The sequence below is a fragment of the Lampetra planeri genome, chromosome 30 (genome assembly GCF_965212315.1).
Source record: "Lampetra planeri chromosome 30, kcLamPlan1.2.h2, whole genome shotgun sequence".
In the NCBI taxonomy this organism is placed as follows: domain Eukaryota; kingdom Metazoa; phylum Chordata; class Hyperoartia; order Petromyzontiformes; family Petromyzontidae; genus Lampetra; species Lampetra planeri.
Genome location: NC_136136.1, coordinates 6,453,932 through 6,478,551, shown reverse-complemented (window position 1 = coordinate 6,478,551; position 24,620 = coordinate 6,453,932). Strand labels below are relative to the sequence as shown.

The window sequence follows — 24,620 nt, the reverse complement described above, 5'->3', positions numbered from 1 at the left end:
TCAGTCTGGTGCCTTCATACTAAACTAAAAACTAAGCATTACTAAACTACTGTATTTTTATTTTAGCAGGTAAGGCCCACTGAGCTATTAGCTATTTTTCAGAAGCGGCCTGGCCACAAACAGCTCAACGAAGCGTCTCGTGAAAATTTATTGCAGCAGCCAACCACTCCAAACGCGTGTTTCTCAATGCGGAGGAAAAAACCGGGGGAGCTGGAGAAAAATCCGCGTGACCAGAGAATATGAAAACTTCAAATATACAGGCGGTCGAGGTTGAACCCACAACCTCCTGTATACCAGGCGAGGTCGTTAACATCTAGCCACCACGGCGCCCGAAACCAGCATGTCCTGGCCACACCTCGAAGACCTACAGCACCTGGCAAGCCCTAGTGGTGGTGGTTACCCGTTCAAATGCTAACCAATGCTCAAGCCTGCTTATTATGTGCATCACACAATGCTGTACTGGAAAGCAACAGCAAAAACGATTCCGTAATCAGTAAATGCTTGCAAGGCTATCTTAATTGTATTTGTTTAAACAACACATCGGTGATGTATAATACAGGTTTTTTTGGGTTAGATCACGTAAATATAAATGTGTCGTTAAACTCTCCACCATCAAGGTTTGTCACGTGCACAGAACATGCCATCTGTGATGTTTTTATGATGTTTTCAGGGCATTGTGTAGCGATCACGCCGAGGACCAGTGTTTCCCCAGCCAGTGACTTTGTCGTCAGATTATGGCGATTTTGTTGGCTTTATATCGTGACGAGATGTTCTAGAATTGACAAGATTTTCTTGAAGTGACGAGATTTTCACGAAGTGACGAGATTTTGTCGAAGTGACTAGCAACACGCATCTGGGTCCGAGGATGGGATTGCAGATTCTGGGGACTGTCCTTGGAATTTAGTGAGGACACTGCATCAATTGAACACACATGGGTGCACGTTGGGACTTATTTCGCACCGTACGTAACCAACCAATCGTGCTTATCGGAGGCGCGCGGGGTCAAGGGTCGCGAACGAAAATCGGTTCTAAAGAAACGCGTTGCTCCGCTTCAAAGTGGCACTTGCGGTTAAGTTGTCTGGGAGACATTTGAACCTTGTATGGCGGTACCTCGGGGTACCTATAGTACCCCCGGCTCTCGCATAATGTCCGTGATGCAGTCATTACACACTTTCATTTAATTCTGTTGTATCAAATCTTGTAACTAAATTTTTACCCACTTCCCAATGTGGTATCGACTGCAAACTTGGTATACTTATATCATACTGATGACAATACTATATTCTATCATAAAAAATATATATATTTTAAACATTATTTTTGAAATGTTATGTTTCGGCTTGGGTCTAATTGTCCACGGACGACTGACGTTGACTGTAATTGCCCACGGTCCCTTACGTTATGGCAAGCTTCGGGGCCACTTCCTGGAGTCGTGGAGTTCTTCCATTGCTAGTACATTTTATAAAAGCGTGTTTTTGAAAAAGTGTTTTTTAATATTATTTTTAGTCTGTTGATGGTCGGCGATGTGGCTATCGACTCATCTCGACGAGCTGTGCACCACGCTGCACCACCACGGTGCCACGTGCGAGCGTTCAGGGTTTCAGCGCAATCCTCGCTGCATTTCGACATCGCGGAGTGTGGCACCGATTTTGGATTGATTTGTGCCCCAGTCACGGAGTGAAGTACACCCCTGGAAAAAATAGTGTCCCAGAAATAACATTTAATTGCCTCGGCCCATTTTGTATTATTTGATTAACCCGGGGTACCGCCATCAGGATCACTTGTGACTGGAGAAGGTCTATCTTGCGACACCTAGCGAGGCGCTGGGCAAATTGCACTATGTTACACGGTTTTTGTTCCTGGGTTATTTCCTAATTGCTAATGCCTAAAAAGTATAGAAAATTGCTATTATTCCCCACAAACTTTGCTTTTGTGACCAGGACTTTATGTGAACGAAAGACACACATGCACACGTTTTCTCATTGAAAATAGGTAATTTTGTGCCCGTATTGAAACGGATGTACGCCAGCATGGACCTGAAAACTAAATTTTCGTCAACACTGTGGCTTTAAAAGGAAATGTGTGTGACAATCGACGTTTCGGGCAATGATCCTTCAAAGCACATAAATATATTTTTTTGGGGGGGGAGGGGGTCCTTATCCGCATCCTGATTGGGAAATATAACAACTCTCCTGCTCGTATGCGTATCCACACTAGTAAATTTTAATGAGCCGCGTTGTGCATCCAAACTGAGAAATGCAACACGGCTCCGACTCTCCGTTGTGCATCAAGACTGGGAAATGCAACAACATCGCCGACGCTCCGTTGCGCATCAAGACTGGGAAATACAACACGGCGCTCCGTTGCGCATCGAGACTGGGAAATACAACACGGCTCCGATCCTCCGTTGCGCATCAAGACTGGGAAATGCAACACGTCGCCGACGCTCCGTTGCGCATCAAGATTGGAAAAAGCAACATGTCGCCGACCCTCTGTTGCGCATCAAGACTGGGAAATACAACACGGCTCCGACCATCCGTTGCGCATCAAGACTGGGAAATGCAACAACATTGCCGACGCTCCGTTGCGCATCAAGACTGGAAAATACAACACATCGCCGACGCTCCGTTGCGCATCAAGACTGGCAAATACAACACGTCGCCGACGCTCCGTTACGCCGCATCCAGTATAGAAAATCTAAAGCCCCGCCGCCACTCACGGGCCCATCCGGACTGTGAAATGTAATCGGATCACCTCCAGCCCCTGCCGCCGGAGCCCGGGAAACCCCTGCGCAGGGCCCGGGCCCCCGTCCGCAACAATGAGCGATACGAGACGGAGGGTGAAGTTGTACGCGCTCAACGAGGACCGCCAGTGGGACGACCGGGGCACTGGCCACGTCTCGTCGTCCTACGTCGAGAAGCTCAAGGGCATGTCGTTGCTCGTGCGCGCCGAGTCGGACGGTGAGCTCGATTGAGGAGTAAGCCCGAGACGAGGGGGGGGGGGGGGAAAGAAGTAGGCCGAAGCCTCGTGTTGGCCTAAATGCTCTGCGGGGTTTTGAGCGAGGAGGGCCGGCTGGCTGGGCAGGCCTTGAAACTCTCCCTTTCCTCTTTCCCCCTTTCCTCCTCATAGTCTGTTTGCTCTCCTCTTACGTTTATATTTAACTGCGCGATAAAATTATAATAACGGTTGTCGTAGCGATGGTTGAAACGATGTGTAGATTGTAGGGGCGCTTATTTGTTTATTTTGAAAGCTCGGAGTGTCGTGCGTGGTGTTGATGGCCGTGACGTTTGTAGTGGCATCTGGTGCGCACGGTGTGATGGTGAATTACAGCACATATAAAACACACACACACACAACAATCCTACTGCTTGTGTCGAGACCCTCACGAGCATGACATCACCACGCACACCAGAAGTAAACAGTCTGGGTGTTTAATCGGTGTGAGATGTAGAACGTATTTGGCACCCCGGAAGCTGAGCATATATCTATCGCGAGCGTTAAGTTGGAACAGTTGCCTCAAAAGCCCTTCGGCAAGTTGCGAAAGATGACGAATCTCGGCGGACTCTCCTCACCTGGGGTTAAACGGAAGGGAGCTTTGTTTTGAAGAACCGCTTGGCGGTGTACGCGTGAGCCCAGCGTGCGAGCGACGGAGTAAACAACACGAGTTCGTTTGCAGATAAAATAACAGACAGTACGGGTACGTACTGTCTACCACCACCACCACGTGGCTTACCACAACTGCTGTAACTAATTTATTATTTTCTCTTTATACGTGACTTTACCGAAAGAACCAAAGAGTAACTGCTGTAACTGTACAGTGATAAATAAGCAGCAGATAAAGATCCGTGTCGGCGTCAAAATATAATAAATACAACGTTTGGGTTCGTCAACCTTTGGGCCTTCTGGACCAGTGTTTTTCAGCAGCTTTTGTTGAAACAGGGAAACTCTCCGCACCAGTGTTGATTATCCGAGTCCCATCAGTAGAGTGACCTGTTAAACAGATGTCCCGCATCGCTAATATACATACTACTTGTTGGTGCTAAGATAGGCTTCTAGTTAAGGTAGAGATCTATAAAGCCATGTGCTTTGTGAGTAACTTTAAAGGTAATCTGGTAGATATGTATCCCTTAAGCCTGCTGAAAGTTTTGGGACGTGCAAACTTTGATATCAGAATACTTCGTGTAAATGATTGAACCCTTGCGATTTGCATGTCAAGAGGCTAGCACAGGGGTCGGCAACCTACGGCTCCGGAGCCGCATGCGGCTCTTTACGGGCTGCTTCTTGACGATATGTACGTATGTACAGTATGTACTCAGATGCATTGCGGCTCTTGAAATACTGAATTTTGTACCGAATTGGAAAGAAATGGCTCTTCTTGTTATTTTGGTTGCCGACCCCTGGGCTAGCACAATGATTGTAACTGGTCCACTTGAGGATTTAAGATGGCTTGTGGTGCCTAACAGTGTTAATTTTGTGTTGCAGGGTCTGTGCTACTGGAATCGAAAATTAAGCCAAACACGGCTTATCAAAAGCAGCAGGTATGCAGATCACAACCTTAGAAAGATGTTGCAATATTGTCCACCCTGGAGTCATGTCTACATGCTTGATTAATAATAACGTACAGCCTATTGGCAATCCCCAGTTAGATAAAGCCCTCCTCACGCAGTGTGAGTCATGGGGATTATTTGGTCATTCCTGGCAATGCTGGTTAGTGCAGTATGGTTGAGGGCTGCCCAGGAAAATATCACTCGCCACAGAAGTTAACCATGGTTGAGGTTCAAACTTAGATCACAAGGTTTATAGTTAAGTTTTCCAACCAATGTGCTACGGATTCCAGCCCTGTATTAATAATTAAAATGTAAGCAACCTTATTCTACGAAAACAAACATTTTTGTTGTTGTTGGATTGTAACGTCAAATAAATATAAATAAATTGACGTGGAGCTGTTAAACATGCTTTCTGAAGTTTTGTGAAATGTGTGTACATCGAATACGTTAAGCTTACCGTGTTTTGTGAAATGTATGGTTTGATGGTCTTTTTGTTTACCCTACTAGGACACACTCATCGTGTGGTCTGAAGCAGAAAACTACGACTTGGCTCTCAGCTTCCAGGAGAAAGTTGGCTGTGATGAAATATGGGAGAAAATCTGCCAGGTGTGATTTTAATCATCTATAATATGAACAACACTAGCTGTTAGTCTTAATCTTCATCATCCTTTTGTCGTTGATCCATCAGTCCTTTTTACTTTGAAACAAATAAACCAATTAAGTGTAATTGTTGTGACCAACATGTATTCATTTAAACTGGCACATTTGGCTTGTTCCAGCTGGGAAACTTAAACTTATTTGTATGACAGACTTGTGATGCACTTAAAGGTGTGCCCCCAGTGTAAATATAGCGGTTCTATTTGAAGTAACTACAGAAGTAGTTATCTGACGCCTTCTTTCAGTGGCTTTATCGGACACAGGGGAATGCACTTCTAGCTGTCAAAGTCCTGAATGGGACATTATTTATCTCATGACATGAGGCCCATTGCATAATTTAAATATAATTTCATGAAAAAATCATAGTAAAGGTTTTTTTCAATGAAACATTGAAATCCTAAAACATACGTTCAACAAATACTCAGTCATTTAATGAATAAACCAAAGTTATTACAACATTACTACTTTAATGAGCCAAGAATGTTTGTGTGTAACGCGCGTGACGTCACTCCACATGCCACACCCCCTCCCCTGTCATTAATATTCATGAGTGGGTGGATTTTACACTCGTGCAGAAGGTCGAGCGGACATATTTTTTTTCTCGCAAATTCGCTTTAAGTTTGATGTTTCTTTATTGAAAGTGAATCGAACAAATAATTCTACACGGCAACAAAGTGGATTTGGTATCTTTATTTATTTATTCAGCACTTGAGACAAGGTAAGTCTAATTTATGCTTCTACATTATGGTAAAATAGACATTTCTCGGTGATTTTCCAGATATTGTATCGAATTCCAATTTATTTCAATTCCAATTTATTTCAACCCCAGAGACCGAAAGCAGAAGAGAATAAAGTATCAGAGCAGTGAATCTGAACAAAGTGAAGGTCAATTATATACAGTGCTACAGTGACATGAAGTGAAGTGTTTAATGACATACTTTTGTGCAAGATTCACTGCCATTAAATTTACACAAGATTATACTCTGCTCAATTTTTTTGTAAATATTACAGCTTCCATCCTAGGATGGGTAAACAAGCTAGTAATATAATATTTGAAGTGATTAGCTATTCAAGGCCAGAGTCGAGGATGGTTTTGTATTTGGAAAGCGTGTTGGAGGTAGGTTGAAATAAATGGTGACCGTATATTTTTAAACTTTAAAAGCATCCTTTGTAACATATATAATAGGAATGTCAGACATAATCATTCGGTTTCTAATGGTTGACGAGTACACAAAGGCCCAAAATGTTAAGTACTCAACAAAAAACAGCACTATGGAAGTTCTAATAGATAAGCGTTAACACATGTATAGAATTGAGCAAGGTTGTTAAAATAACTTGGGAAAAGATCCGATGACGGGAGAGGGAATTCTAAAGTGGAGTAGTGCAAGAGAAGAAGCAGAAAGAGCATGGCGGTTAAACGCGTATGGATGGGACAAAACAGTCCTGGTAGACTAATTCCTGCCTGGCAGAATCAAGGAGTGAACCTCATGGGAACTGAAACCACGGCAGTAGTGAATGATGAGGACAGCGAGTTGGCAGTCGTCTCTGTGCAGCGGCGTTGGCGTTAACGAAGGGACGTGTTTGCCGCCATGGCGATGACGCAGGTGCAGGGGAAGGACCCCTCGGTGGACATCACCCAGGACCTCCTGGACGAGTCGGAGGAGGAGCGCTACGACGACATGCCCGAGGCGTCGCCCGCGGTGGAGCTGCCGCCGTGCGAGCTGGGCCGGCTCGTCGACATCGCCGAGCTCGTGTCCACGTCGCTGTCCATGCCCGTGCGACGCGAGAAGCTCATGCTCGTGCTCGAGACGGAGGGCTACATCAAGAAGCTCCTGGAGCTCTTCCACATGTGTGAGGATCTGGAGAATACCGACGGCCTCCACCACCTATTCCAGATCTTCAAGGGCATATTTTTGCTCAACAGCACGGCCATCTTTGAGGTGATGCTGTCGGACAGCTGCGTGATGGACGTTGTTGGCTGCTTGGAGTACGACCCCTCGCTCCCGGAGCCCAAGAGGCACCGGGACTTTCTGAACACGACCGCCAGGTTCAAGGAGGTCATCCCCATCTGTGACCCCGAGCTGAAGCAAAAGATCCACCAGACGTACCGGGCGCAGTACATCCAGGACGTCATCCTGCCGACGCCGTCACTCTTCGAGGAGAACCTCGTGTCCTGTCTCAGTTCGTACATTTTCTTCAACAAAGTGGACATTGTAAAGCTTCTCCAGGTTTGTGTTTCCACGTCTATGCCGTTATCGCACTGATGCGTTTCTTGTGACGCGACGCAATAGAGAGATCTATGCTTGTTATTGTTTCGTGATTGTTCTCCATTGTGTTTTGCGCCTAACATTTTAAATACAAAACCGCAATAGAACTTTTATTTCATGCCCAATGGTTTTTTGCCAGGAAGATGAAAAGTACCTTACAGAGCTGTTTGCACAGCTGACAGACGAGGCCACTGATGATGAGAAGAGGAGAGAGCTGGTAGGGTTATCTGGCCTTGTACTCTTTTATTTCCTTCACGATAAGTAACCATGCATAAATTACATGGAATGTACATTGCAATAACTGTATAAGGATATGTTGTTTGGTGCGCGTGGGGGGAAATTATATAATATATTTGTGATTACCATGAACAAACAAGCATTTATGTTACTCTTCTAACACCTTTTATCAATGCCCCCAATTTCCGGGCTTACATATTTGACCTTGTGAAAATAATGAAGTTAAATTATTGGCGAGAGAGAGAAAAAAATACAATGGAAAAGAATAATGTACTGTGCATGTATTTTAAAGTAAATTTTCTCGTACCGTACATGGACGGAACGCTAGTCTCACTGTTGACTTGGAGTCCCTTTGCAGTTGTATTAATTGACGAAAACGGGCATTGTTTGTTATTGCAGGTAAACTTTTTAAAAGAGTTTTGCGCGTTCTCGCAAACGCTTCAACCCCAGGATAGGGACAACTTCTTTAAGGCCCTGTCCTGTCTGGGCATCCTGCCAGCCCTGGAGGTGGTGTTGGTAAGCACTTTAACATTTTCCACACCTCACGCTTTCATTACCATCCCTGCACAATCACCCGAGCGACCATGTGCTATGAATAAGGACCGTTGTCCAAAACGTCGCCTATTAGAAATGTTTTCCCCCCTTAATATATTTGTATACAGTGTTATGTACGAATGTGTTGCGATATTTGTTCAGAATCGGAATATTTATTTATCCTGGAGGAATCTGATGAGCTATTAAGCTCTTTTCACAGATGTCCAGTAGATTATTTTGTGCTTTTGCATCGCTGCCAATTCAATCTTGCCAAATAATGTGTTAAGTTTTGAAATGAATGAGAATCCCAACTATGGCCAAAATCACCTAAATTGATTGTGCCCGATCAGATTTGATGGGTGACCACCATATTTTATGGCTGTTATTGACTATAGATTTGCAGAGTTGCTTGTTAGACAGCAGAGGGCACTAAAGCAGCAAAATTAATTGTTTTTTTGTACCAATATGCTACCAGGCCTTCACCAATCCATACTGACTTGTGTTGTATGGTCAAATAACCCCCGTGACCTGCTTGGCATGTGGAGACACTCATCCAGCAGTTGATTAGCCACAGAGCTGTACATGTTCGCGTGAGAATGAACGACAACACATTTTATTTTGCATGATAATTGTTGTAATTAATTCTCCTGCTTCTAATTGCAATCTCGGCGGTAGCTCTCTCTTTGTATGTATGCTGAACTTCTTTCGCAGCTTGTTCTCTCTCGGGTACGTACGATGTGCACTCGTTCGCTAAATGTGTTTCCCCCCCACCCTCCCCCGTACACGCGCTTGCTCGCTTCCCGTAGGGAATGGACGACGCCCAGGTGCGCAACGCCGCCACGGACATCTTCTCGTACATCGTGGAGTACAGCCCGTCGATGGTGCGCGAGTTCGTCGTCCAGGAGGCGCTACAGAACGACGATGTGAGCCTCCCCAACGCTTCCCCCGGAATCGTGCTCTGGGGGGGCCACTGTGCCCATCATTGTCCGTTGCTCGCAGCCCATTGTCAGTCTGCTATCGCATGAAGGCCCTGCCTCCCCCGCGCCGTGTCGGTCATCGGGGTTGTTTTGACCGTAATTCACCACGCGCTGGTCACTGTGGGTTGGTGAAGGAACGGTGGCGTGTGTGGGTGCCCAAGACCGGTTTAGGTGTCGCTCGCCACTGATGTTGGTCGTGGTCGGTATTTCGGTCGGCTGGTTACGTTTCTGGGTCCGCTGTGGTGCTCGGTCAACTTGTGAAGCGTTGTCCGTGCCTGAGCGATCCGTTTGTACAACCAAATCACTGAGCAGGTCGATTCTGAGCAACCGGTTGTAGAACTGCTCACAACTGGTTGCAGAGGCATCCACATATGAGCAATTCAATTGCTTGTGACTTGATTTCTCAGGTGTGGACCTGTATTTACACCATGAAAGGTTTCCTGTTACCCTGTCGTAGCTGTGCGAGTTTTTTCAACTGCTGATGTAAGAGAACATGTAAATTAATATTTGTTCCTACCAATATGTGAAACGATCACAATTTGTGAATACCACCTTATGTATCCCTTGCTTTAATGCCCTTTCTGTGGAGTTGACCAAGTACTTAATGTGTTAAAATACACTGCGCCTATTGGCAACATTTCCTCTTGCGTGTGCGATTGTGGCATGGCCGAGTGTGATAGCGCATTAGCCACTGACTGTGAAACATAGCGTTTTCTTTCGTGGTGATAGCCACGCACTATAAGAATGGCACGAATACTAAATAGACTAACACAGGGGGCTTTTCAAGGACTGCTTCGTGATGTCATTCACGTGCATTGCGGCTCTTGAAATATTGAGTCTTTACCCAATTTGAAAACAAAAAATGGCTCTTGTTATTTTGGTTACAGACCGCTGGACCAACATATATTCATTATGTTTGGTTTTTTTTTCAGGACATCCTGCTCATAAACCTGATCATTGAACAGATGATCTGCGACACAGACCCAGAGCTGGGCGGAGCGGTGCAGCTCGTGGCGCTGCTCAGGACGCTCATCGACCCCGAGAACATGCTCGCCACAGCAAACGTGCGTCGCCCGTGCCGTCACCACCCCTCGAAATGCTCCGTTGCCGCAGCGGTTCGCGTGTGGAGGGCGTCCTCTCGTGCGTGTTCTAACCGATGCTGGCGTGAACAGGGAGGGTGCGACCCGTGTCGAAGGGGACACGCGACGTGTGAGACCGCACGCCGTTGCCCTCGACTTTGGCTTAGGTTTTGTGATTGGCTCTTGGTGGCGTTGATGGTGGTGGGCGGGGGGGTGATGATGGTAATTGTGGTCATGGTGTCGGCGGTGCTGGTGGTGGCGATAGTGATGGATGTGGTCCTGGTGATTGTGGTGGCGGTTGCCAAAACGCAGCAAGTTGGCACAGTGGGGAGCATAGGTGGTGCATTTGCCAGTGTTTTCAGTCCAAACACTGGGGTCAGTTCCGTGACCTCCTGCCAGAGAGCCTTCTACACTTCATGTGGCTTGAAAAGTGCACCTAGCCTGGCACAGGTGTTGTGGTGACATCACAACTAGTTAGTGATGAATGGCAGCTCTTGATGGTGGGTCGCTGGGTTTACAGTGTATCAGAAGGTGCAACAACCAACCATAAATGATTATCTGGATGTGGCGTGTGAACATAACTACTGGGGATACAAAGATGGTCGGGCATGGTGCTGACCACACCCAACCCCCTCTTGTGTCGTGCCAGCCTTAATAGGCGTTTGCCAACAAGACCAGGCATTAACTGTCTATGTTGGGGGGGCACTTGTATTTGATAGCGTTTGGTGGTGGCTTCTGCGAGGACCAAGGTTTGACGGAGGGAATTATTTTTGTTTCTCCAGAAAACCGAGAAAACGGAGTTTCTGAGCTTCTTCTACAAACACTGCATGCACGTGCTCACCGCGCCCCTCCTGGCAAACACTGCCGAGGACAAGCCGGGGAAAGGTCAGGAGCGCTGGACACCCCTCGGCAAAGACAACACAATACAACTTGTATTCACGTAGCATCTAAATGCAACCGCATCTGAAGGTGCTTTAAAAAGTTGTGCTGTAGCTCATTTAAATTTTTTTATCGTTCATTTCCCATGCTACTGGCAAAGGAGGTCTAATGATGAAGTTAATTTCCCGTTGAGTAATTTTTTTAAACAGTTGCTTGTCACAAGCCCACAGGCCTACAACGTTAGAACGGCGAGCGATGAACGGCACCGTAGAAGTTGTAATGGTAAGAGTGTAACACGTGTCTTGAGTTGAGCAAGGGCATAAGAGCTTGGGAAAAGAGAGACGATGACAGGAGAGAGGCAATTTTAAAGTGGAGCAGTGCGGGGGAAGAAGCAGACAGAGAGAGGACTTGTGACCAGTGGTGAGTGTGGTTGGGTGGGCGAGTGGGTGAGTGATGTGTGAGCTGTCGTGTGATGACGTGAAGCGGGTAGACAGTCTACAACGTAGGTGGAGGGATCAATGAGGACACGATGGCGATGTTATCAGCAAATAAGGATGGTGACTGGTGTCACAATACAACCGTGCATTGCGACGATTAGACTTGTGGCAATGTTCCCCGCACAATGATTTGACGAATCGTAACTCCACTTGGAAATTAACTCTTTATTTTCATATGTTCCATCTGTCTTAATTCATTGGGACACGTTCCATCAACAATATTCGTAGAAAATGTACATAAATCATACACCGCATTTCAAGCAGAATTAATGTGATATCGGGGTAAGAATGAATTTAAATATGTTTTATTCTACACACCTATCGAGTGTGCTCTTGTCATTTATACAAGCATTTTTTTTACTTCTGTCCTCAGTTTATCATGTAATACCAACAGGTTGTTAATGATTAAATACATATGTAAATACTTGTCAGTGACCCGGATGGTTTGGTGGTCACTGAGTTCACCACTGAGTTCCTGGGTTAAAATCATGAACTCAACCGACCGTGGTTAGACCAGGCTCTCGGTTGTAGCGCGTTGACAGTCACCGGTAACTGAATGTCAATTTGACGGTCACGTGACGACCATGACTGTGTGGCAGGCAGGGTGTGGGGGAAAGTGCTGCCCCAATAAGTGTGTGGACCAAAGATCACTTGAAGGGAACTCGGTGGTGGTACTCCTGCGATATCCACTTCTGTGGGGCCATTTTATAGCACAAAGGGTTGCACTGTTCTTCGAGAGATTCGACTCCTACGCTGGCAACATGTGAAGTTAATTGTGCGTGATGAAGTGCTTTGGGATTTATGGACGTTTAAGTACAAATGTGACCTTCAAGTTCAAAAAGTGTCCAAATCAATGAGATGGAGCGCACAAACGAAAATAAATAGTTCATTTTTGAATCGACACGACACCGCTAACACAATCGGGTACGCAGCCGTTAGTCGATCGGCAGGTTGCCGAGTGTGGTGGGGTAAAATGTGGGTACTGAAGACACATTTCGGATGCAATTGTGGGGGGGGAGGAAAACAAGTTTCTCTAAAACACGTTGTTGAGCCTGCCTCGGCTGTCCCCTTGCTCCGCAGTAAGTGAGAAATTCCTCCCTGCAGACGACTTCCAGACGGCGCAGCTGCTGTCGCTCACGCTGGAGCTGCTCACGTTCTGCGTGGAGCACCACACGTACCACATCAAGAACTACATCATGAACAAGGACCTGTTGCGCAGGGTGCTGGTGCTCATGAACTCGAGGCACTCCTTCCTTGCTCTCTGTACGTGTGCCCGGCAGTAACAAAAAAACAAACACATTCCTGCGGAGGGAGCTGGTAGGAACGTTGGTTTGCTCGATCAATGGCCAGGGTCAACGGCGGCGTGGTGTATTCCGCAAATATTCCAGACTGTGAGGGCGGGCACAAGCCGGCGTGAGTAGGTTAAACGTTGAGTTTTATAAGGGCACCACGGGGTGACCAGCCCCTCCCCACCCAGTCCCACCGACCCCACCTCCCACCCACCCTCCCCACCCAGCCCCTCCCCTCCTCACCCAGCCCCTCCCTCCCCACCCAGCCCCTCCCCACCCTCCCCTTCCCACCCAGCCCCACCCTCCCCACCCAGCCCCTCCCCACCCAGCCCCTTCTTCCCCACACAGCCCCTTCCCACCCTCCCCTCCCCACCCAGCCCCTTCCTCCCCACCCAGCCCCTCCCTGCACGACAGACGGATGGACACAATAATCCCCTGTGGGCTGGTGTAACCAGGAGGTTCCTACTAGTATAACGATCGGTTCACCCACACTGGATACAAATGGTGAAATAAATCAACTGTGTCGATGCTTTGGCCCTTGCGGCGGCGTGCAGCCGTCTGTTGCGTAATCGTTTGGCCGCCATTCGATACGAAGGAATTTGAAATTGAAAGCGTTGGAATGCAGTTCAAATAATCGCAACAAGCGCGGCTCTCATTGCACGTTTATTTGCGTCGTGCTCTGTTGCAGTTTTTATTTAGTGGTTTCATTTCGATGGTTTTTTTTTGTTAAAAGTGGCCACCGGGCTAGGATTTGTTTTCTCTTGAGAAGGATGTCTGTCCCGTCTGTTTGTCTGAGGACGCTTCACACGTCACGAAAACTACAAAATCCCCGAACCCAATCGTTACGAAATACCTACTTTTCCTTTTTTGGTACGAACGACAACAAGATACTTAGAAAAAAACTAAAACTATTTAAAAAAAAAAAGACTAAAAACCCGCTACTGTTTCCTGGTGAATCGGCACAATTGGTGTGTGTGCGTGCGTTAGGACACTTGGCCGTGTGGGTGTGCGAGGACAGGTTAAATGTGTGCGTCGACATCTCTGCGTTACCCGTGCCACACGTTTGCATATACAACCAAGTGGAGGGGCCCCACTGAGTCTCCCGACTTGCTGACTTGAGGAATCTGTCAAAAAGCTCAATACATCGGTCAATAACGCTGTGACCTTAAGAGGAAGAGTATCTTGTCGACATTTTGTGCAGTGGCCCTTTCGTCGTAGCCCATGTGTATTGAAGTCGGGCTCCCTCCGGCATCTCTGTTTATGTGCTATGAAGAAGGTCGAATGTCCGAAACGTCGCCTAATATAAACCTTTCCTTGTAAGGCCACAGTGTCATTGGTGAATGTGAGTTTTGTAGTTAATGTTTGTGCTTGTGCACCACTAACAAAGGCGCATCACCAAATCACTTAATATCTGCCAGACGGACTGTGCGTGTTCATTTTCCAGAACGTTCTGGCAATGTTGATCCCTTCGGTGAATTCACGCAACCCCCTTAAGATGACCTTGTGTTGCTGTCGTGCCGTGTACAGGCAGAGATGGACAAAATACATCCAAAAGACTAAATACTGGAGTAATATAATTCAAATACAAATTACCTTTCGCTTTGACGTGTGTCATTTAGATATCAGTTACAAATTACAATAACATTGCATATTTAAATGACATGTCCTTCTATTTGTACTTGACATTCACCCTGATTTATTTTTTAATTCTCACCTGGTTAAACAAAATAAATGTGACCTTGTACGTGTGACTTTGTACTTGAACACTGCCCATAACATGCAGGCGCGCTGAGGTTCATGAGGAGGATAGTGGGCATGAAGGACGAGCTGTACAATCGCTACATCATCAAGGGCAACCTCTTCGACCCGGTCGTCCGGGCCTTTCTGAACAACGGCTCGCGCTACAACCTCCTTAACTCGGCAGTGATTGAGCTGTTCGACTTCATCAGGACGGTGGGTGACTTCGACACAGTGAGTCCCGCGATTCTGTCGATGAAACGCTCCACCCTTCCCTCGGCCCTGGCGCTTAGGCTTTGGTAACTCGCCCATGGGTTAGCCTCCCAACGTAGTCCCATGGCTTTTCAGATCGCCGCCTTTTAAGGACTTCCAACGTCGAGGCTCTGTTCATGGGGTGAACGGGCTTATGTGAGCGCAGCTCCTAGAGTGCGGATGAACAATTTGACTTTGGTAATCGGGCAATCCAGGCTTATTTAAATCTGTCTTGAAAACTTGCCTTTAAATTGGCCTAAAGCTCACGAGTTCTTATCATTTGCCCTGATAAAATTTTATTTTATGATTTTCACGCAAGGCATATTTGGATCTACGGTTGACATGCGCCATACAAATTAAAGTAAATACTATTATTAAGGTAATATCGGCAATTAATTAAACACGATGATGAATGCTCGTTTCGGAAGCGTCACGGGATCCGCATGCACGCGCGTGGTTTGCCGTCTTCGTTTATTCCGGCAGGAGGACATGAAGCCTCTCATAATGCACATAGTGGAGAACTTCTACAAAGGCTTCGAGGACATCGATTACGTGAACACCTTCAAGGGACTCAAGATGCGCTACGAACAGGAGAGGGATCGAATGGAGACGCCCAAGGCGGACAGGTGAGCGAGACCAACGTCGCCAACGTCGCGACACCTCCGCGGGCAGTGGTGCGGTTGGCCCAGCGGTCGCGTGTTCGTCGCTCGTCGTTGCACAGTTTCGCGGCTGGAATCTGGCGTCCGCCCTAACTCTTACTGCGGCGGTATTGTCCGTGAACATATTACGGGCGGGGGGGGGTGGCGGTCAAAGATACCCCGGTGTCATTCGCAAGAGTAAGGCCATCGTGTGGTGGCGTTCACATTTGTGTCGAATTACTAAAATTACCCTGCAAATTACTCAATTGGGATTATGCACAGCTGTCATCGCCCTCTACTGGCAGTAGGGGGCGATGTTGAAGAGCGAGAACACCTCCAGAGGCGCGAGGAATCAGACGAGCAGGAAGTGCAGCAGCCAGGTCGTCGTGAGGTGGCACCAACAAATGCCCAAGCTCTGCGGTCCTCTACATATTAAGATGTTGTCGGCCAATTAATGAGTGGTTTACACGTAGCATGAAACTGGAGCGTTCGGAGAAAACCCACGTGCCCCTGGAGGCAGCACTCTTTCCCATCCAGAGGGAGCAAGTGTAGCACATTTTGCGGTACCTCCTTTTACTGGCAAGTCGGGGTGCGGCGCCTCCTGGACACCCGCAGGCAGGAAATTTTGCAATGTGTGATCCACCAACCCTCCTCCACAGTGCTGGATTAGAGCCCACGTGCATAGCCAGCACAGCCCGACAAGCAAGAATGACGAGCACGATGAGTTGCGTCCGTCGGAGAGAGGGAAAGTGTGTGTTTCCGGTGTTGCCCAGCACAACGCCGCTTCTGCGCAACCACCGGTTCCGGAGAGACATGCGTACCCTGGAGGAGGAAGAGGAGATCTGGTTTGACGACGAAGACGAGGTGGAGGACGAGGAAGCGGTCGTTCCTCCGTCGGAGAAGACCAAGAGCGAGGAGGACTTCATCGACCACCTCGGGAAGTTCATCGAGAGGAAAAAAGGTAAACCTCCGTGCGCCAACTGCATTTGCACCACAGAAGTTACTCTTTGGTTCTTTCGGTAAAGTCACGTATAAAGAGAAAATAATAAATTAAATACTAGCATACGACGTTTCGATTGCAACACAAGCAATCATCATCAGGTATAAATGAAATAGAAACACAAATCTAGTATACTTAGAAATGTAATGTAATACAACAGATTTGTGTTTCTATTTCATTTATACCTGATGACGATTGCTTGTGTTGCAATCGAAATGTCGTATGCTAGTATTTAATTTATTATTTTCTCTTCATACGTGACTTTACCGAAATAACCAAAGAGTAATTCCTGCAGTCACGAAAGCCCCAAATTAAGTATGAACCACAGAAGTTCACAATCAGAATATGTATTCCTACTGAAGGAATCTGATGAGCTCTTAAGCAATTTTTTTTCACGGATGTCCTTGTGTGGTACACATGAGCTTTGTACATGAAGATTAAAGGCTCGAGCTCGTATCCTGTTCATATTCTTGGGGAAGGATCTGTTAGCAAGCATCTTTTTAAGGTTGGACTTACACAAAGGCGATCAGTGGGTTCGTTTACTAGAATTGTACCAATATTTTCCTGCTAGCACTACATTGACTGGGGGAATTATTGTGCAGTCGCTAGCGCACTACACAATGACCACGATCAATATTAGGATCGAGTGATGTCTGAACTGTTCCCTGACAGCAACATCACTAGACATGTGTAGTGGGTTCTAAATAGGCGCACACCGAGTCTTGGAGGCAACACGTTTATTTACTAACACAACTCGAACCGGCTAACATAACGGATAACTGCGCAACGCTCCGAGGTAAACTATGTACATCACGGGTTAACTGTACATTACGGGTTAACTATGTACATTACGGGTTAACTACATAGGGTGGTGGCCAACGCTCCTAACCACCTAACCACTTGAACGGGATCACTATATGGTTGGACCAGGACAGCAGACACGCTGCCTGGCCCTCGTGCGCGAAGGATCGAAGAAGGCGGCTTCATTCCCGGGTCGAACAGCCCAGCTCCCTCTTGGGACTGGGCTTATATCTGCTGCGGTGTGACCGGGGTCCGCCCCTGGCCACGCCCCCTTCTAAATCCTTCGTGGAGGCTCTCGCTCCATACCACGTGGCCCCCTCACCCCCTTCTGGGGGTCCCCGTGCCCCCTCGTCCGGTCACGTGCTCTCGTGGGTTCACGCAGGCTGTCATGTCCTGACCCGACTTCCGTGACACCTGGACCCTGCCCTTTAGTGAGCCCCTGAAATGCAGTACACACTGGTGCCATAGAATGGCACCCCGTGTACAATACCACTCTTCCCTCGATACTGTCACTACACTGTAATGATACCATTTATGTCGCTACACATGTACTGACCGGCTTGGTGAAATATGGTGATTGAACACCCACAACCGACGTGCCATGTACAGTCTGTTAAAGGCTACATGGGGTGACCTTTACCTTTTCTGCCGCGAGCAGCCAAGGACAATGAGGACACGGATCTGCTCGCCAAACCTTCCGTCGCGCCGGCAGCTCTGGGCACCAAGCCCGAGTCGCCGGTGCTAAAGCTGTCGCTGTCCGTGAACGCCGCCCCCTCGGCCGGTCTGGGCCCAAGCCTGGGCCTGAGCTTGTGTCCTAGTGCCAGTGGCGCTGGTGGCAGCGCTGGTGGTGTGGGCAGCAGCGGGGTCACGACGGCGCTCTGCTCCGAGAAGCCGCTGTCCCCGCTGGGCGGCTCCGGCAGCGGCACCGTCGGAGGGGGGGCACTGTCACCCACGGCGCCGCTCAGCCCAGCCTCTCCCGGCGCCGTCTCGAGCAGCGTCGCCACCATCTCCATCAGCGCCAAGGTGCGGTGAGCTGTGGCCACTTGGAGCTCGGAGGTCAGGGATGCTGAGCTGGTACCGCCAAGATCTTGGGTTCGAACGCATCGTTTCTTGTAGTACCCTGTGCTTAAAGCGGGTCTCGGCCCGGTCACGGATGATTGACATACAGACCCACAGACTTACACAGCGACCCGTAGGCTCGCACAGAGATACATAGACTCGCACATACCCAAAACTCGCATAGAGAGCCAATGTCAGGCTTAGAGACCCATAGGCTCGCACAGTTGTGATTAAACAGGGTTCTTTATCAGATTTGCACAATGGCCTATCGATTAACGTAGAAGGGGTGTGCATTGTTTTGTGTGCAGTACGTCGCGCATCCGACTCGCTGGGGCCTGCGTTGTATGTAAATGTGTGACGAGGTCAGATATGTGAACATCTGTAGAAAATGATAAATATACACCACACACAAATATTACACAAATACTCAGGCAGTTAATTGGTCAGGGTGGATATATGACGGTGGGATATGCGACGTTCTCCTGTACCTGACGTGGAGTGCATAAGAATAGACTTTTGTCATATCAACCCAGCAGCAGATAAAACCATTAACGTAACGAAACTGCGTCGCATTTAAGCCAATCGCCGTGTCTCCGTTGTGCAGCGCGGCCTTGTGGGGCTGGTGGATTACCCCGACGACGAGGACGACGAAGAGGAGGAGGAGGACGACGACGAGGAGGAAGTGAACGAGACGCCGCCGACTAAGAGAGCGCGCCTGGAGTCGTAGACGTGGCTGCCACCCACAAACTCTCCCGTGGGGGCGGGGGGGGGGGCAGGGGGGTGGTGGGGGCCTGGCGGGGGGGTGGCGACCGTCGCAGATGCGGGGGGGCGCCTCCGCAAGGGCCGCCTGCCCGCCCCCCGCTCTCGGACACGACGGCCGAGCGCGGTGCCGGTGCGCCCGCCACAGTCTATTGCCAAGTGTCCCCCTCGCGGGGATTGTTTCACAGCCGTCCGTCCACCAAGCCAGCCAGAGGTTTCGCCGTTCCTGGTCTTGTCCTAATTGTCGTTGTCGTCGTCGTTTTTTTCCCCCTCCTCCTCCTCCGACTGGCGTGAACGTCCGCGTGACGCCGCTGCTTGGCCCGGGTTACGAATTCCAGCCGCAGGCCCCGCCTGGCGGTGCTGCTTGCTGCCGCTGGCGGGCCGCTTGCCAAGACGTTCAGCGGTGGGGGGCGGTGGCGGTGGGCAGCTGAGGCTCGTCGCTGTTACGGCCGCCTTAGAGCCTCACCGATCCGCGGTTCTCAAAACTCAGGGGATTAATGTGCGGCATCGTCGACGGCTTCACATTCGACAGACCAGCCTGATAGCTGCGTAGCCTTTCCCTGATTAACACGCAGACAGCCTTCCGCTGTCATGACTCTCAGACCGTGCGGAACGGTGTTCCGTGTTTTCAGAATCTGATGGGACGATCAGAGTAAACTTTTGCTTCAACCAACAAACAAAGGGGTTTGCTCTAACCCCCTCGTGAAGGATGTTTTTTATCGCTCATGGCCCAAAAACTTGAAGCGATAACGGGTTTGAATGTTTTGTGGTCGTACAGGCAAGACCAAGATGTGTGTGCTTCGGTGGATGTGCGAGCGTGTTGTGGTTTGTTTTTAAAAGGCTTGACGTTCACTGCTCTCACAGCCTTGGTAATTGCTGTGGCAATAACTGATTTATAGGCAAGCACACTTTAGGCTACCTCTGAATTTTTTTTTAAACTTTTAAGTGGTGGCCATCATAAAAGGGTTATTTTCCACACGTAAAAAAAGCAGAATGTGTAGAAATGTAGTGTAGTAGCACGTGTAAGGCTCATATTTGAGGGTTAAATGATTTCTGTTTTTGTAAAACCTACTTCAAATCAACTTATTGCAACAGCTTTTATCTACACTTTGAGCTGAGCGATTGTGAGCTCCCCCCCTCCCCCCGACTCTTGAACGCCATCGGCAAATGAGAGAGCGAGAGAAGAGACAGAGTGAGACGAGCGAGAGAAGACCTGTGATGGGGGAGAGATGGCCGAACAGCATTGTCTCGCTGTGAGCGTTGGCCGGGAAATACCCAGCCCCATGGGAAGAGGCTTTTTGAGTGTCTTTGCCTGAAGAAAGTTAAGCTGGAAAAATGCCATAAATAAAAAGCGAGAGAGAGAGAGAAAGCGAGAGAAACAAAACTCGCCATAATATTTGGCGTGGTCTCTACGTGCAAACAACTTGCATGGGTTTTGGCGGAGTGTTAGCTGAGATGGGGGGCATCGTTTGCCCTGTTAGGAAATGTGGAAACTTGGGGGACCACGTATGTCCGTCCACAGCTTGGATGGCATTCACTCTTGTCACTTTCACATCGGTGTAAAGTTTCATTTGTTCACATTTATTAATGACACAGTTTGTCTTGTTGCCGTACTATGCCTTGTTATTTTGTTACGTTTAAATTAGTTAATCGGCGCCGTTAAGATTCTGGTCTGCGTAACGTGTATTCATTGCACAGAAGCAATATGACACATTTGACGTGGGTCGACTGAGAAAATATTGAACCTCTTCGGCAACCGCGCGAGAGGCCAGATTATAGCTATTGAAACCATAGCTCGTCACGTGTTTTTAAAGGGAGGGGGAAACACCGTATAATTGAACAGTGTTACAGAAACAAAAGTTGTATAAGTAAAACCCATATGTTTATTATTGGCTTGGATGTCTCATTAAATATTGTGTCATCCGGGGCTTAATTTCTCACTGAATATTTTCCGGGTCGCTGGTAGACGACCTGGCAGTAGGTGGCACGTGACCAGTAGTCGCAGCCCCGACGAGAGGTAACACTGGATATTTGACGCGTAGGATCTTTGCAGCCCCTCGTAATCCCAAACGTGATCTTATTGGGTTCGGCTGCACGTTTTGAGCCCTTTCGTTTATCCACATTTCGGCGCGAACTACTTAGTGGGCACCTTCAGGAGCTGAAGTGAAGGACTCTCACCTTGATATCTCCACCCTGATTGCACGTTGTCCGAGTTTATGATTGCTTGTTTGTCCCTGGGCGTGTCCGGGAATTCTGAACGCTTCCCCTGGGAATGTCTGCGTTGTCTGAAACTTGCCAGGGGAATCGCGCGTGCGCAAGTCGGCGTGTCTGGCAACGTTCTCCAACGGAACGGTCGTTTTAAAGCGGCACTCCCCTGCTATCCGCCCTCCCCTGTTTGAGATGAATGTGGGACTCATTATCTCGGCGCCCGCAAGATGCCCGAAAGCCCTGGCAAGAAGAAATGCTCAACAGTTGGCGGACCACGCACGGGCTTACTACTGGGTGAGATGTTGTCGTGTGTGGCGAATATATTTGTGGTTGCGAGGAGCCCGTACGAACCTGGCCGAAATTAAGCCCTGGCCTCATCGTCGTTCTAAAAGCAGGACAAGATTGTATTTGCGTGTGCGGGATGACCCTCCGCGGTCCCGTTGCGTGCGGCTCGCGTCCCCTCGACGGTGTGCGGCATGCTCCCCCGTGGCACGTGCTCTGTGTTGGTCGCGTCGACGATGCTCTCATCAGGGGGAGGGGAGGGGGTCGGTGGGGACGCGGCGCGCGCAGGGCTTGTGGGTAAATCGCTTCACACTTGTCCCCTAACGCTTGTCGATGGCCATGCAAATCAATAACGCCAGTTATTTAAGTCTGACGTGACATGTGATATGACAGCTTCTGCCTTGTTTTTTGACGTTGCGTTTAAAATCCATAGAAGGGTAATTTCTGCCCATGTTCGGTGGGGGAAAAAAACAGCCAATTTGTTGCTATTCAGCCACCAAAGGAAATTCTGCAATGTCCTCTCCGCCGATACATTAATCGTGCCCTGTGGTCTCGTGTTTCATCCGGTTTATAAAATTTTCTGATTCCGTTATTGCATTTGAAGGAACATTTATTTTTTCTTTCCTACTCCATTGATCACCAAACTGACTCGAGCCGTCAGGAAGAGAACATTTCTCGCGCCCTTCACCAAACACATCGTCGTCACGCGCCCTCTTGCCCCGAGATCGGCACAGCTAATGCCGCCCACGATTGCCTCGTGATGTCTCTCCATCGTGGCACCCTCGTGGGCAACGTCACTGACTCAACTCAATTCAAAGGATTCACCGCATCGGCGGCTTGGAGGCGGGGTAGATCGCCTGGGTTCTGAAATCGGCTTCCACCCCACTGGGCAGTTCCTAGCATTAGCCATGCGTCTCCAGACGTGGTCCACCGATGACGGACCCGTTGATAAGAGCGAAAAGTATCTGTCTCTGATGCCGTGGATTACCCATAATGCCTTTCTTGGAGGCCTGTGTCGGCTGAAAATTGACCGTGAATTTATGTTCACGCACGTGGTTTTATTATAAAGATTCTTAGTTTTGTTTGTAGTCATTAAAACTTTATATTTTATGTCGTATTGGGCCAGTGGTCAGTTGCAACATCACCTCTTGTGTTCCCTTTGTCAATCGAAGCAGTGCACGTCCGGGTGCATTAAAGTAGCCCGGTTTTACTGCGTGTTCGACGTTTCGTGCTGGGAGCATCTTCACAAACAATCGGTTCAGTTGCAGAGAACTGAATTCGGTTCATGAAGGAGCTCCCAGCACGTGGAGCGAAACGTCGGACACGGTGCCGGCCACCACACGGTACGACCCTGAAAACGTGTCGGGAGAGCAATGTACGGGTACGGCACAACCGCGTTAACGTGCAGAAGAATAGGAAGTTACTCGAGGTGTTTGATGCAACCGACCACAAATTCGCGTGACGGTATAAACGGAGAGCGACATCGCTCTGGGCGAGTCGCACCAGCGGGTGGTGATGGAGACAACGGTGGCTTCCTTTTCACCAAAAGTCGAATTAAAAGCAGCATTGGCCATCGGCACGGGATTTGGGGGGCCTGGTGGAAATTTGGGCTGCTGCGGCTGGAATGAAACACGAACCGATGTGATCATCCGGAAGCGAGGCTGCTCGCCCTGTTCTTTGCCTGGGGTGCCGAGTTGTTGGGGGTGGTCAGGGAGACCTCGGACTAGGAAGAGGGGACCCCCAAAAAAGCAAGCAGCTCTTCTCTTGTAGCTGCACACCTAAGGTTGTATGTCCCAGGCTGCTGGAATTTGATCTTGCTGGTCTCTTGATGAGATGAAAACAACTTGAAATTGGTAAGGTGGTGTCCTTGCGGGCTCGCGCCTGTATTCCACTCGGGTGCTCTTGACTGAAATTGTAAATCTTTTAGTCGCATCCCAAACCTTGAAGCATCCTTTGTAAACTTTTTCTACGACCAAATCACCCAGAATCGCGCCCGATCTCGGAGGCCTAAGCAGGGTTTGAGCCTGATTATTACTTGCATGGGAGGCTGCCTGGTAATACCATGTGCGCTTACAGGCTTGGGTCACACAGTGGCCAGGAGATGGCAGTCCAGCAATGGATTCGTGAATCTATCTGTACGCATCTTTGGGGCCATCTTCGGCCACGTGCGATTTCTCCAGGTCCTCCGGTTTCCTCTCATGTGAAGCCAAACACCGGGTGACGGAATTGACCAAACGCGCAACCTTCGCCTGACCCTTCTGGACAAGTGGTGGATCTGCCGAGTGTGCAGGCTGTGCAACTGCACCGATGCCCCACAAACAGGAGGGGAAGGCTATAGGGCACGGGCAATGAAGAGTGAGGGACGTGGGATGAGGGGGGGGGGGGTCCCATTATTTGATTCCTTGCACCAGGGCCCATGCCAAACAGTCTGCGCCACTGCTACAGAGTCTGAGTCTTGAAGAGGCTTTCCTGGGTATCGGGCATTACTATGATTCACAAGTCGATCGGTAGGTCGCGTGTGGTGGCATAACATTTGTAAACTCTCCTTTCTGCCAGCAATGGCGTAAGTCATTATAGGACTGCGGCTATACCGTTGAGTTTGGTTATTGTTGTCATAATCATCACTAGCCTGGGACAGCCTGGGTGTGTTATCTACGGTATAAGAGACGTCATGTTTGTATGGGTTTCTTATTCCTTTACAATGGGGGGTGGGGGGTCGTGTCGCGCTCACTCAACCTGCCTGCGTGGTGTTTACAGTTTTGTATATTGCCAATATCGTCCTCGAGTTTCGGGGGGGGGGGCTAGGTTGGGAGATCTATTTCTTTACTGTCGAGCTAGTTTATGAATAAGAACCATTTATGTTCCAATGTGTGTGTGGAGGGAGGGGAGGGAGGGGGGGCGATGGAAATTAACAAAGACGA

General features: G+C 48.7%; 1 protein-coding gene across 8 annotated transcripts; it reads left to right on the top strand.

Moving 5' to 3' along the window:
- Window positions 1-2,651: 2,651 nt before the first annotated feature.
- LOC144728862 (serine/threonine-protein phosphatase 4 regulatory subunit 3-like) lies at window positions 2,652-22,291 on the top strand. Of its 8 annotated transcripts, none has more exons than XM_078608553.1 (15): window positions 2,652-2,960; window positions 4,483-4,538; window positions 5,055-5,153; window positions 6,815-7,432; window positions 7,611-7,688; window positions 8,108-8,224; window positions 9,049-9,165; window positions 10,152-10,283; window positions 11,081-11,183; window positions 12,755-12,937; window positions 14,747-14,934; window positions 15,436-15,578; window positions 16,364-16,551; window positions 18,050-18,414; window positions 19,055-22,291. In XM_078608553.1, exons 1-15 carry the CDS (start codon window positions 2,819-2,821, stop codon window positions 19,175-19,177), a joined length of 2,652 nt encoding a protein of 883 aa, XP_078464679.1. In that variant the 5' UTR covers window positions 2,652-2,818; the 3' UTR covers window positions 19,178-22,291. The 8 variants fall into 8 exon arrangements, with proteins under 8 accessions (XP_078464679.1, XP_078464683.1, XP_078464684.1 ...); XM_078608552.1 differs by having other exon boundaries at window positions 2,662-2,960; window positions 6,809-7,432; XM_078608555.1 differs by having other exon boundaries at window positions 2,706-2,960; window positions 6,809-7,432; window positions 12,779-12,937.
- The last annotated feature ends 2,329 nt before the right edge of the window (window positions 22,292-24,620 follow it).

Bases quoted from the DNA above. Each gene is read 5' to 3' on its own strand.
- LOC144728862 (XM_078608552.1), top strand. From the start codon at position 2,819: ATGAGCGATACGAGACGGAGGGTGAAGTTGTACGCGCTCAACGAGGAC. The intron at 11,184-12,754 runs GTCAGGAGCGCT...CTTGCTCCGCAG, and splicing joins CGAGGACAAGCCGGGGAAAG to TAAGTGAGAAATTCCTCCCT. The intron at 18,415-19,054 runs GTGCGGTGAGCT...TCCGTTGTGCAG, and splicing joins CCATCTCCATCAGCGCCAAG to CGCGGCCTTGTGGGGCTGGT.